The 14,743-nt window shown below is 34.3% G+C and overlaps 1 protein-coding gene across 2 annotated transcripts in view; it reads left to right on the top strand.

The window, feature by feature from the left end:
- Sdk1 (sidekick cell adhesion molecule 1) overlaps positions 1–14,743 on the top strand; it is an 892,505-nt gene that overhangs the window by 349,580 nt on the left and 528,182 nt on the right. For both annotated transcript variants that reach the window (XM_063234098.1, XM_063234100.1), the window contains 2 exons: positions 7,825–7,931; positions 10,314–10,461. In XM_063234098.1, the coding sequence (XP_063090168.1) occupies positions 7,825–7,931; positions 10,314–10,461 (255 nt within the window). The remainder of the gene's footprint in view (positions 1–7,824; positions 7,932–10,313; positions 10,462–14,743) is intronic.

Genomic DNA, 14,743 nt, shown 5'->3' on the forward strand with positions numbered 1-14,743 from the left:
AGTATCTCAAGTTTTGAACTCACTTGAGAACAGGGTCTATTTAATTGAGAGCTCTTTTCTTGTTTCTTTAACTAACCAAACTGAGTGTGACCCTTATCTGCATCTTTCTGTGGAAGATTAATTCCCCTGATTAATTTTCTACTAGAGTATGTTCCTCTGATTATTCTTTCTTTGTAATGTATCAAACTTCCAACTACAGGTTTTCTTTCAGCTCAGGTTAACTGGTTTTGCCTATTCTAGCTAAAATAAGTAGAATCCTGTGTAACCACAGCTGTATAACTTGACTGTGCCCTTTACTCTAACACTTAAGTAGTTGGAAAACTGAAATAAAACTTGCAGTCTAATTTTGGCCTTTCATCTCTATCATATACTGCAGTTAAAATCATAAGATCTGAAATTTATAGAATGACCTCATTTCTATCAAGTTCTTTTGTCTTTCTGTCTATAAAGAAAGAAAAAGTTTAGAAATAATAAATGGGTGCACTATTGCATTTTTATTCAAATTTAAAGTAACCAGCATTAATTTCTGAGGCCTATATGGTATGAGCTTGTGCTATCTTATTTGGCTTACACCTCTAATATTTTTAATATGGTATAATCTTGTGTTTATATATCTCCCACAGTATCATGTATTAGTTGTATTTATGTATGACTTTAGTTTGTTTTCAGTCCATGGAGTCATGGTATATATTGTTTCTGGAGACTCTTTGAAACAGACTTAACATCAGACATTTTAAAGTTCTTACTGGGAATAATTTGAGTATAGGTAATGAATACCCTCTGGTTCTTTTGTCTAAGAATCATTATGGAATCTGAGGAAAGAGTTTAGCCAGTTTCCGTCTAACCTGTAGGATGGTTCATTGTTGACAGACACTTACAAGTAAGACAAGTATATGTGTTTCTAATCTATTTAAGTAGTCGTTTGGGCCATTCCTATTATGTTTCAGTAGACATTTTTATCTGCATACTACTTGACATTTGCTTTCATACTTCATTTCTTGATATAATGATCCCAAACTTTTATATGTACATAGACAATCCAGCATTATAAAGAATTAAATAATCAGAAATGGAATAGAGGATTTTAACCATAAAAAATCAATGGCCTCTTTCCCAAAGGTTTTCTGACTTTTGATTCTTACTGACTTGAAAGAGCATTTAATCTTAGATTAGACTGACAGACTAGGTCCAGTTATGTGTCCAGCTTCACTAAATGTAAATTTCACCTTTTCTGCCATTGACTGGATAGGGGAGAAGCAAATCAATTAAGAATAAAGGGGCCACAAAAATTGTTTATGGGAGAGAAAATCACATAAACCAGAGAGTTTCAGATACAGAGTTGTAGGAACATTTTAACATCGCCTCTTGGATTTTGGATTGACGTTTCTAACTATTAAGATAAAGTTTAAATGTAGTTATTTATGATACAGTGTCAGTAAGAAACTTGTGGAAAATTGGCATTTAATCAGTGATCCCTGAGGGCTTTATATTCCTTGAATTTATAATCCTGAAATTGCTTTTGCCCATAACTACAGGCACCTGTTTATTGTCCCTTTCAATATAAACTTTGAAATAAAGTACAGATTAAATAATTTTTATAAATACAATGTTACCATTGGATAGTTTCCATCTTACTGTTTTGTTTAAATCCATACTGATTATTTTAATTCCTTTCAGACAGAACCCTCCTCACCTTGCCCAATGTCTGGTTCCTACTGGTGAGCTATATATACTTCAAAATTGTGTACCTCTGTCTTACCCAATTTCAGTCTGGGTTTTTCATTTCATCATTCTACTTGAAGGAAAAAACTCAACCAATTCCACTCTTACTCTATTTTTAAATTTCATATAGTAAATGTATAAAAATAAACATTAAAATAATTATTATTTTATTTTTAAAATGATATATTTCCAAAAAGGATACAAATTGCTTACAGTGTTTTTATTTCTTTAACCATTTTTTTTCACTTTATGGATAAGAATGGGCTCTGAGCTAAGATATAAAAATTTACTGTAGAACTTGGTAGATATTTTCATGCAAGATAAATATCTTCATAAAATAAAAATTGTAGATGTGGCAAGTATAATTTTATCTGGGGTGTGATAAAATGGATAGTGGCATTGAGAGAGGAAGAAAATTATATCTGATTTTAGTGGATATGAAAATTCTTTCTTATATATCAAGTTATGATTCCTAACTAAATTGGATGAGAACAGAATCAAATTCAGTGGTTAGGTTCAATGTCGACCTGATGGGGAAATTTGATTCAGTTCTTGTCTATTTTGGTTTGTGGCCAAGAAGTAAGTTCATGAATCAAGGTACCACTGTATAGATTTTCCCCTTGTTCTGAAGATGTGGTAGTTTGATGAGTATTCTTAGTCATGTATCTAACTTCTTCTCAGTAACTCTTCTGAAACTCAGTGGTATTTTATTGTACATTTTCTAATATGGCCATGGTTCATGTTCAGGAAACTTCCTTATAAAAGGTTCCTTCTTAGTAACTCTTCTGAAACTCAGTAGTATTTTATTGTACATTTTCTAATATGGCCATGGTTCATGTTCAGGAAACTTCCTTATAAAGGTTAATGTCATAGTGTTTAGGGAATCATTATCAAGGAGTGATTCTTAGTGGTTTACCAGGAAGCCAAGCTTTTGAAACAAGAAATCAATGAGTCATCGTTTAACTTTTTCTGTGACTATGTTTGGTACGCAGTAACTTTACAATACTCTTCCCCTTTCTAATTATCTCTAGCCCTAATTATTTTGATTATGTTGCCCATACCTTTTCTGTTCTGTAGTACAGAATTTTGAAGGATACCTAAACTCCAGAAGCATCCTTTCACTTGTGTAGATAGTACACATCACAAGACAGACTGGAGGTGGCACAGGAAAAGATTGTTGATTTGCAACCTAAGGATTAGGTGAACATGGAGCACCTTTCCTGAATCTATGCCCAGCTGGCATTAAACACTGTGGGTGCTCCTCTGGTCCAGATTCTGCTGTGTCCTCATGACTGTTGTGTCCCCCTGCCACTCTGCCCTCCCTACCACAACTGTGAGATGAGCATTGAGGTCTATTTATGTACATCACTAGATGTGCCAAATTGGCCTACCTGAGTATCAGCCTGTGCCCAGTAAATTGTCTGGTAATACTCATAGTCTTTTTGTCTTTTAATGCCAGATATGCTCTACCTTTTTTGAGGCTCCTACATTGCTAAATTCTCCAGTATAAGCAGGTGGTTTACATGCTGGGCAGATCACAAATGTGGAATTTCTACTCTAGGCATACTCAGCCAGTAATTCATGGGCTGAAATGGACCCATGACTGCTTCCTAGAAAATTCTGATGTCCTGTTCAGAGTGGAGTTTGTAACTTTACTTTGCAGTCATGGAAATTTAAATTTTTGGTTTTATTGGGGGTTTGTGTTTAATTTTTTAATACACTATTTTTGATATTGAACTCACCTTGAAAATATTCTAGTAGTCTAATAGAATTCTGTCTTGATACAGTGAATACAAACATTTCCTGCTGTGTTGATTAGAAAGAAGAGCAGGCATTTCTTATATCTAGTGGCATATGGTGCTAAAATTTTATCATGCTACCTTATAAAGAGCCAGGAAACTTCCTCTGCTTAAAAGTATGTGTTTATAAATATGCTTACAATGAATATTCCCATCTGTTAGGTGAACATCCTTTGTGTAGGAATTCTGGTAAGAGGTAGAGGACTTTGCAACTCTTTGTAGACTATTTTCCCTAGTGAGACATTAGACTAAAGAGATGATAGAAAACAGCATATGCCTAGTATTCAATTTTGTATCTGTTTCTCTCTGTTGTCTGAAAGCAATGTTATTTTTGTGCATTAATACATAAGATTATTATAGAAATTCATAAGAATTTAACGTCTATTTAGGATACTAAAAGAAAAAGACAGAGCAAAAGTTATCTATGGTTATATTTAATGAAAAATTGTCTTTGTAGCATTGTAAATTCATACTTCAATGACTGGTCCTATTTCTTTTCTGTAAAATTTGTTGATTTTGTTTTAATCTCAAAACTCCTCTTTATTGTAATCACAGCATATAGTAATCAAAGCCGCTCACCTCCTATCCCTGTTTGTAATTTCATTAAGTGACATTGACTCTTTGTGTTTCCTTTGATATTATTCTGATTGTCCTCATTAATTAATTTTCAGGTGAACTGTTCCTTACAATAGAAGAAAAATTTTTAAGATAAAAACTTAAAATTTTTTATTAACAAAAAGCCTTTATCAGTCCTTCCTGGGATCTCAAGACAGGTTATCAGAGGAAAAACATACTTTGATTAATACTTACTTAATATTGAATTGTCCAATCTAAATTTTTATTAACTTAAAAATCATTCCTATCAGTTTCTTTTTTGGGATGACTAATTGGACATGCTTGAATAAAAAGATGAACAATTAGTTGAATATAAATGATTCAAGGTATGCTTGAGAACTGTGCAAATAATGCATGCCATACACTGTCTTTTACTTGATCATTAATGAGCTTTCACTGATTATATTTTGTAAAAGGACGTATTTTTAAATCTGTAGACACCTATTAGCTATGTGTCATTTTTGTATGAAATAGTGTTTTCTGTTTTTCAGAAAATAAACTCTTATGTGAGTGGGTTTGAGCTCTCTTTTCTTTCTTATAATGAGCACCTTCCCATAGGTGAAGTGCCCAGGGCTCAATTCGTACTCTTAGGTTTTTTGTTTTTGTTTCTGTCTTCATAGATTATCTATTTTCTTCATTTACATGTGCATCCATTCACTTTTGAAAAATTTCTGTGGTACTGAGGTACTCAGATCCCTCAATATGTACTCTCTACCATGGAGCTCCGTCCGCAGCTCATACTTTTTTGAAAAAAAAAAAAGGTGACATGATTGACATACAAAAAACTGTACATGTTTAGTGTACAGTATACACCCATGAAACTATCATCACAATTTATAATATAAAGCCTCCTCATCACCTCCAAATATTTCTTCGTATCCTCTTTATTCATCACTATTTTTGTATAAGTACATGTAACAAAAGACCTATCCTCTTAACAAATTTTAAAATACAAAATTCTGTATTGTATCCTTTCAATTTTTTCAATTTTAATATTTTTATTGGTATGTATCTACTGGACATAATGTCTACAATCTTTCTGGAACATTGGTACATGTACATAAAATACTCCTATCATCCTTTTCTGCCTTTGATCTCTTAGTCCCTTCTTATCTGCAATTATTCCTTCTTATTATCTTCTATTTTGCACTTTATTTGTATTTTGAGTTTCACATATAAGAAAAACCATGCAATATTTGAGCTCATGTGTCTGATTTATTTCACTTAAATTTATGATTGCAAGGTGTCTCTATTTTCCTACAAGTGACTTGAGTTTATTCTTTATGATAGGGTAGAACTACATTATATCTAAATACCACAAGGCTTTTTTTAAACTTGTCTGTTGATGGACGTATAAGCCACTGCCAATATTTAGTTATTATGAATATTGTTTACTGTAGGTACTCTGCCATACAGTAGGCATCTAGGACTTTTTCAACTTATATAGTAGACATTTTGTTTTCTTATTTCCTCTCCCACCAGACTCTGATAGCTACCATTGTAATCTGCTCAATGATCAGCCACAGGGAGATAGGAAAATACTACATGATAATAACTTGCAAGAACTTAAAGTAGTTTAACCATAGAATCAGGTTGTCTTGCAATTTTTTCCATATTGTTAAAATGTTACTTTCTTTTTTAACACTATGTAATTCCCTTCTATGTATAGTTGGTAATCAAAATATACTATGTTGAAGTAAAAAAATTATCATAGTAAAATACATTTTTCCATTAATCCTCCTCAAAGTACTCCTCCTGTTTTGAACACACTAAATCCATTGTTTTTGCCACTTTCTGAAGCAGTTCTGGAAGTCCTCTTTTGTTAGTATTTTTAGGAAGTACGAGCCCAAGTCAGTGAATGCTGTTGCTGAGTCATCCAACTGAAAGGCAACTGAAAAGCACATTAAAAGCTAACAGTACATCCTCTTCCACATTGTTCACCAAATCTGGCACCATGTGACTTCTAGCTATATTCCAAAGTCAAAATAATTGTGAAAGGTGAAAGTTTTGAATGGAGATTCAGGACATGGTGGTAGTCGCATCACTACCAACCAACAAGCAAAAATGTAAAAGGACTTCAAGAAATACTTCAGAAAGTGACCAGAACAATGGGCTAAGTGTACTCACAGCAAGGGGGACCATTTTGAAGGAGAATATGGCCAGTATGTCTTTCCCTGTAGTAAATGTTTGAAAATTTAAATATTCACCTTTTTTTTTTTGATGACATGTCTAAAACCACTCACCTGTTCATAGGTGCTTTTATTATTTCCCTTTTGTGGTGGTTATAAATCTACAATGAACATGGGAAAGCAGGTATTTTTTCAAAAACTTGATTTCAATTCCTTTGTGTTTTACCCAGAATCTGGAATACTGAATCACATTTATTGTAGTTGTGTTTCATGGTTTTTGAGCATCCCTCAGCCTATCCCCACATTCTATAGTGGCTACAGCCAGGTCACATTCCCACAATGTTCAAGGGTTTTCTTTTCTCCATACCCTTGCCATCATCTGTGTGTTGATGGACAGCCTAACAAATTTGAGAAGATAACTCATTATGATTTTGGTTTGCATTTTCCTAATGATTAGTACTGTTCAGCAACTTTTCATTTACCTGTTGGACATTTATCTCTGTTCTTTGTTTGTGAGCATGGTCTGAAAACTAATTAATGTACCATCTCAGATAGCTTTGCAATTGTGGGGTCAGGAAGTGTGGAGCTTTCTCCAACTTGTCATTAGTTATATATCCTTAATTGTTGTGTATTTTAAAATATTCTAAATTATAACACTAGCAACAAACCTAAAGCCAACCTTTTACAGAAACCGTATCTTTTAATTATGTCTTTTCTTTGAAAATATACTACAGTTTTTACAAAGCTATGGATTTGGAAGATGATTACTTATGTCTACAAGAGTAGTAACTACACATGAAATGACTTTTCTGCCATTTTAAAAAATTAAATCAGTTAGGCGTGGTAGCACATGCTTGTAACTCCAATACGTGGGAGGCTGAGGCAAGAGGATCAATGTGAGTTTGAGTCCAGCCTGGGCTACAAAAGAAAGTTCAAAGCCAGCTTGCATATAATGAGAGCCTATCTCAAAAAAAAAAAAAGTCAATGTCAGGCCACATGTGGAGAAGTGAGAAAAGGAGGTATGTAAATTACTTAGGGAGAAGCTCACATTAAGATGGATAGAGAAGTGATTCCTAGGATGACTATATCTCATCCTGAAAGTGATGTTTGAACTTTCATATACAGTAATGGAACACTTTGTGTTAAGGTTATCACCAAGTCCAAAAGTCATTTTTAGAAATTCTGAGGTTCTTCAGAAAGTTAAAAGAAATAATTTTTATTGTGAAATAACATTTAAATGGAGTTATCTTTAATAACTTACATTTTGCTGCAACCTTTTATAAATAATGCTTACCTTGCACAAGATACTGTCCCAGACACCAGGATTGAATGGCAAATAAAAGACATGCATCCCAGCTTCATGTGCTATTGGCAGCCTAATTAGGAGGCAGATATTGATGAAATAATCTCAGAAATAAATCACAATTGGTATTGCCTTGGACAGGGAAGGATTGTGTAGTTCTTAGGTTATATAAATAATGTATGTTGAGCACCTATTGTATAAGATATACATTCCATTCTAGATGTGACCTTTAACACTTCTTTTTGCTATTTGGCAGGTACATTATTTCATCGTTACAGAAGCATGATGCTGGGTTTTACCGCTGTGTGGTGCGAAACAGAATGGGAGCGCTGTTGCAAAGAAAATCAGAAGTTCAAGTTGCATGTATGTGTATAGTTTAGAGACTTCCCAGATTGACAAATAAGACAAAGCAATTGTGGGGAGCAGTTCACAATCACTTTCAACCATTATAGGCACTGATAAGTTATCATTGGTTCAACCAGAATAAAATGATTGCTAAAGCTGGTAAGAGACAGGAAAGGACTGTGTAGGCAGATTCCACTTTTTCCAACCGAAAGGATGAAGGGTCTTTGTACGACCCTGGGGAGGATCAGTGGAAGAATCAGGTGACTTCAGTCTTATGAATCAGTTAGCCTTCTCTTAGTTGGGATTCAAAATGTTTGTACATTTAGAAAAGTTAAGCCTAATTAGGTCAAATTACATCAGTTTGCAAGAAGTTATTTCCAATGATGACATGTTTAGAAATCTTTTTGCTTGACTACAAAAAGTACATAGAGCATTGATGTATCAGTTGTTATAGATTTATAGCAATTTATTCTTTATTCATCAGGCCCATTTTAGAGAATGAAACTTTTAAAAGTAACTGCAAGAGTTATTAAAATTCAGGGAGCTTGAAGGTTTTTTTTTTTTTTTTAATCCGTACCAGGGATCGAACTCATGACTGCCTGCTTGCAAGGCAGGTACTTATGCCACTGAGCTCAATCCTCAGACCCCGGAGCTTGAGTTTTAATGTCATCTTCAGGAGGAAGAGGTCAGGGAATTTGGCTTCTACATTTTTTCTCTTTTCATAAACTGAAATCTGTGAAGAGTAGAATCTATCTACAGTGGACTATCTGCTTTATTGTGTTTCATTATCCTACTGAAATGTTTCTCTGCTTAAAAGTAAGCAAACGGTGTTCTGAGATACTAAATTATGACTTCAGGGAAAACTGTCCAGCTTCTAGGTTGGGCTGTGCTATTTGATGAGGACAAGATTTTCTCACTGGTTGTTTTAACTCCAGTTAAAGCCTGTAGCTTTGTGTTAATATATAAAATAAAATAGCTCCTAGTTATTTTACATTTCTACCCTAAATGTTAAGGACTGTGTAAGGCATTGATACTATACATGTTGAATTATGTTTTAAATCACTAGGAGGACATACATTTTTCTGAATTGTAATGATGAAGTCACTCAACTAATAGTGCAATTGAAAATATAATAAATAGAGTGCCAATCAATACCGAAAGCATATTTGAGGAAGTTAAGTTCCTAGAACTTATTATATTAAATTCTATTTTATATGTATGTGTTTGGACTTCTCTTTGCTTCATTATGTATATATTTGATTCTACCTTTCATGTCTGTTGCTCAGATTTTCTCTTAACTTCCTTTTCTTCATCCATTTGATAATAAATTTTACTTTATCTTAAAGTAACCATGTGTATTTTCTTAATCTGTTTCATCTTTTCCCTCAAATAGTACACATTGTCCTACAAAAATGAATTTGAATGGGAAAGCCATCAATAATAAAGCTCTTTTATGGAAGATCTCAAACTTACCTACATTTAAAAATAATATTTTGCTATATACTAAGTCACCAATTTATGATTGAGTTCCATCCTGGGAGAACTTCCATACATTGGATTCTTTTGTAATCCAGCAAAGTAAGTCTTATACAGTACCCTTGTGAATATTATACAGCATATCTGTGAAAGTTCACAACTCAAATAGTTGTAAGTTGGGAACTCTGTATATCTATGTGTATCTTATCATAATAGGATACATCTGTATTTTATCACAATAGGAAAGCTTTTTCAAACATTTCAAGCTATCAGGTTAAAATTAGTTGTTTATGTCTACAATGTAATGGCTGTATTTTTTCCTGTAATCTAATTTTTTTAATGTTTTTAAGTGGTAGAACAATGATTGGCTGTGCAAAATTAAGTCAGTGGTGCAAGAGTGGATGAGAACTCACTATATACTGATTAGTGGTGAAAATACTGCTCCTAAAAGATCTGGTAGGAAGGCATTCACCATAGAAGTGAAGAGGAGGAGAAACCCAGCAGAGCAAAGGCCTGAGTTGGGGAGCTAGCTGAAAAGCCTATAGCTGGGAGATACCTGGAAGCATTTTATTAGTGTTTTTGTGAAATCTGCTTCCTGTGGCAAGAGGATACTTTTTAGCAGTTTATTTCAGTACACAATCAGAGGCAATCATTCCATTGTATTTTTACAGTACGATGAAGACTGTGAGGCTCTGCTGATTAAACTGCTTCTTTGCCTCTCTGAAGATGGAGGGCTCTACCTGTGCTTTACTCACAGCCTGATCAGCACTCCTTAATGCTGCCATTCAGTCCTGCTTGTCTTCTTGTTAGCATATAGCATCACCACTGACTTTACCATGAAATATAGTTATTTCCATTTCTGAGCCCCACTCCCCCTAACAAGAGTGTTTTCTACAACCTAAATGGTCTCATTTTTCTCTGCAGATATGGGAAATTTCATGGACACAGACCAGAGGAAAATGGTTTCTCAAGGACATGCAGCAGTTCTCAACTTACTGCCCATCAATAGCTGCCCCAGACCTCAAGTAACTTGGTTTAGAGAAGGGCACAAGATTATTCCAAGCAACAGAATGTAAGTTGCTCTGAACATTAAAGCCTCAGATACAATTAATTACAGTTGCTCATATCATTTGCATAGTAAGTGAACCCATTAAGGTTAGCAGTGATTTTAAAACAACCACCTAGTCTAGAAGGCTTACTTCAGTCCGTAATAAAAAGCTATTTGTGTACTATCTTTGTTGTTTTAAGCGGCTTAAACAAGTGGTCATGTAATGTTATTCTTCAGCATGCTGTGTGCCCAGGACCTAAAGCACCCTTACTTTATAGTTCATTCTTTTCTGCTTTTAAATATACTTTTAAACATGTCATTGTAATCCCAGAATTGTGTTTAGCTTCAAGTACTGATTTAACAAGGGCTGATATTTACCTATACAGCTGCAGATCCCTTCCCCCTTTTATTGAACCATGCTTGGTAGCACTTTCTCTGACTATAAAACAGTAATTACTGTTTATTTCTCTTTATCCTTTTATCCTACTATGACAGTTTTATTTCCCTTTGTCTAATTAGTGGCTTGCCTATCTATTGCAGAATTGTTGCTTTGAGATTAGTTAAACATTATTTCTTTTTTTTTTTTTTAGTTAAACATTATTTCAAGGTGTTCTTGCCTATTGTACATTCAAGATATTTATCTACTGCCAAACAGATTTTTTTATTTGGATCTTTTATGGTCAAAGTGAACACTTGGTATATATTGCACGATTAGGCATTTTACAATCACATTTAAAAATGATATTCCAAATATAAAGATTTTGAGGTTGAAAATTTCCAAACAATCATGAAATATTATAAGCTTAGGATAAAAGTTGTGTATTTATACTGTCAAGTGGTTGTACTTGGATAAAATTTTATGACAGGAAAAGGCTCTTGTTTTGTTTTTTTGTTTTATTTGACAAAAAGGATATCTGTGAGCCAATTTTCTGGGTAGGTTTCAAATAAAATTATGAAAGTGCAAGAGATTTAAACCTGTGTTTTCGCCGCCCAGAGCACTCATGGGACCTCTTCTTGAAACCCAGTGTTATCATTTGTCCACCTTGGAATTTGAATCCTGCTTGAAATTGAACTATTCCTAAGGTCATTCAGCAAATGTTTCCCTTTGTTATTAGAAATAGGAAAAAAATTGAAATATATGTAAAGGCTATATTTCAAAATTTGAGTAAAAACACTAATTATCTTAGAAAACAACATACAATCCTTTTTATTTTGTTAAATGTTACTTAGATATCCACCTTTATATTGATTCAGTCATAATAGATGCCTCTTGAGTTTTGGTGGAACAAAAATGAAGAATCGATATCTCTTTGCCTCAGGAGAGACTATTAGGCTGAACGAAAGGTAGTTAAGATATATTCTTATGTAAGTGTTTCAGAATGTTCCAGTGTAAGTGCAGAAATGGCAGGTGAAAATGTAATAAATGCGGGGGGAGAATTGGTACGGGGAATGGGGAGATAATATTATCTATCTGTTCTCTCACAAATGTCAGTGTAAAATGCCTCATGCATCTTAGGTGGGGCTTTTGAAAGGGACTGAATCATGGATGTGTGATACTGGGTTAGTCCACTTATTAGAATAGTTCTGGGTATAGGTGATACATTTACTAAAGAAGGAACACTCAACCTAGATATAGGCGGCACCAACCAGTAAGCTTATAGCCTGGATGGAATAGAAAGGGAAAGAAGGAAGCCTACAGTTTTCTGTTTGCCTTGCCATGGGCTATTTTTCTGCTGCCATACAGGCCTGCCTTGGAACCAGCCAACTATGGACTGAAACCTCTACAAACTGCGAGCTAAAGTTATTCTCCTTTAGCTTGTATATATAAGGTATTTTGCCCCAGTAATAAGAAAATTACGCAGGAGGTATATTAAATTAGGCTTTCTCTCAAATTCTTGGAGCTCTTAGTTAATATCAATGCCAGCAAAATTAATAGTGGAATGATTATTTTTACTTGTAGCAAATAAGTGTAAGTTAATTCATTTGCTAACCTTGTGGTCTAGCTATGATCATGAAACATTTATTCAAGTATGAAAACATATTTAATGAAAACATTTTAATTTCATAAACATTTTTAAATTTGCAAATTCATAGTAAAGATTTTAAAGGGCTATAGTATATAATGATGCCATTAGAGCTTTAATTTAGTATACAGTTTTAAAAAGCATTTTTTACAATTGCACAACTGTTGATAAAATCTCCAATCACAGTGAAATAATTGATGGTCTCTCTTTTTTTGAAAGAGATCAAATGAGGCTGATTACAGATATTTATACTTCTGCAAGGCCCTTTAGTTTTATATTTTCCACCTCATCATCACCTCACATTTATTAAGTACCTTCTATGAAAGATATCATAAATCAGTATGTCAGTGGTATTCTCCACAAGTTTATATGTCAAAAATATAGTGCTTTCAACTTCCTAGAAAATCCTGCTTTTTGAAAAATTGAACCCATGGCTTCACATGTGCAAGACAAGTGCTCTACCACTGAAATACATTCCAGTCCTTTTTATTTTGAGAGAAGATCTCATAAATTTGTCCATGTTGGCCAAAAACTTGTAATTTTCCTGCTTCAGCCTCCCAAGTACCTGGGATTATAAGTTTGTGCCATTGTCCCTGGAAAGTTTTGCTTTTGATTGACGATAGAAAGACATTTCTGTGTTGTTCATGCCATGGAGTTGTCAGGCAAAAGTCAGGTGGCTTATATCAGTTCTGCACTGCCAGAAGTGTCTTTTAAATCTGAAACATTTGAGCCAAAGTGTGTCCATTAGGCATACTGAAACACAAATGCCTGCAGCTGCTTTTAGCTTCTCTATCCTAGGACAATTCTCTAAGACAGCAGCGGGATAGTTCTTTGTCCTGGTTGAGAAACTTCAAAGATGCAGAAGAAAAAGTCCCTTCTTCTATATTTTTTAACATTACTTCATGATCTTTAGAAGCTGAACTTTAGGCTTATAGACAATTATTTTTTCGCAAGAGAAATAGGAAGCCTGATGCTTCCCAATTTGAAAAATTAATTACATAGCCTATTAATAATCCTAACATTTATTATTTATTGAGTACTTACTTGAAACATATCTTCTCTAATTCTCAGCATTGCCTTCTGAGGCAGGTATAATTACCTCCACTTACAGCTATCGGAACTGAAAATTAGACATGCTATTTTTTGCATAAAGAAATTTTATTGGAGTATATAAAGCATTATATAACCTGAACCAGTAGCAGAGGAATCAACAATAACTCAAGAGATCCAGGAAGGAAGCCAAGCCCCTGTCTTTGAGCCAGCTGGAACATGGACTGGGGAGAACCAGGAAGGAAGCTTAAGTCCCCACCTGTGAGCCAGCCAGAGTGTGGACTGGGGAGAACCAGGAATTCAGCTAAGCCCCTGCCTGTGAGCCTCCCAGCACGTGGGCTGAAAAAAGAACAGCCCAACTAGGAACAACTGGCTGATTCAGAGGAATTGTATTGTTTGATTGACTTTGCAAAGTCAGTAGTCCGAGCAACTAGTTAGAGGACAATATGCAATATAGTAACTATTATAGACTTCCTACTGTCTTTTCACTGTTTTGATTCATTTTATTGTTTTCCCTTTAAATCTAAAAGTTTAAGAAATTTAAAATAAAAGCTAGACAGGGGATTCTATATGCAAAAGTCTTAAAGGAAGAAAGTATTGCAACCTCAAGGAACTAAATGGATGTTCCTTGATATGCTGTCAACTACAAACTCAAGTAAACAATATACTACACAATCTAGCTAAGAATATGCCACTGTGACAAATACTTAGTATCTGAGTCGTGTGATCACCTCTTCAGAGACTATGTATGATTTCTCCATCTTAAAAAACAAATCCAAACAACAAAAACAAAAGAACAGTAATTCAAGCTCCTTCCTATTTTAGGAAGCAGAACTAAAATATTCATAATGAGGGTCTCTGAAAGATACCAATGTCCTAATTCCTGGACCTTGAGGACGTATTAGCTTATGTGGAAGGGGAGAATTAAGGTTGCAGAAGCAATAAGGAATAACTAATACAAAAAGACAAAAGAAAGACTGTCTTCCAGCTGGTATACTTACTCAAATACCGGCAGCGATTTCTTGCAGCATCTTGTCCAAGGGACCAATCCTTGAAAGTCAAATTCCAGATCCTGTGACCTATACATTCTAGGGGCCAAAAGTCTTATTTTCCCCAAGTTTTTCTATCTGCTCCACATATTTCACATAGAAAGGTTAAACATTCTTTCTGCAGTAATGTGGTAGATGTAACTGACTAGATCCCTCTGGACCATCTCAGCAATACTCGTTAGG

Source organism: Cavia porcellus, unplaced genomic scaffold (assembly GCF_034190915.1).
Source record: "Cavia porcellus strain 051 isolate PalLab524CR breed Dunkin Hartley unplaced genomic scaffold, mCavPor4.1 scaffold_23, whole genome shotgun sequence".
Taxonomy (NCBI): Eukaryota; Metazoa; Chordata; class Mammalia; order Rodentia; family Caviidae; genus Cavia; species Cavia porcellus.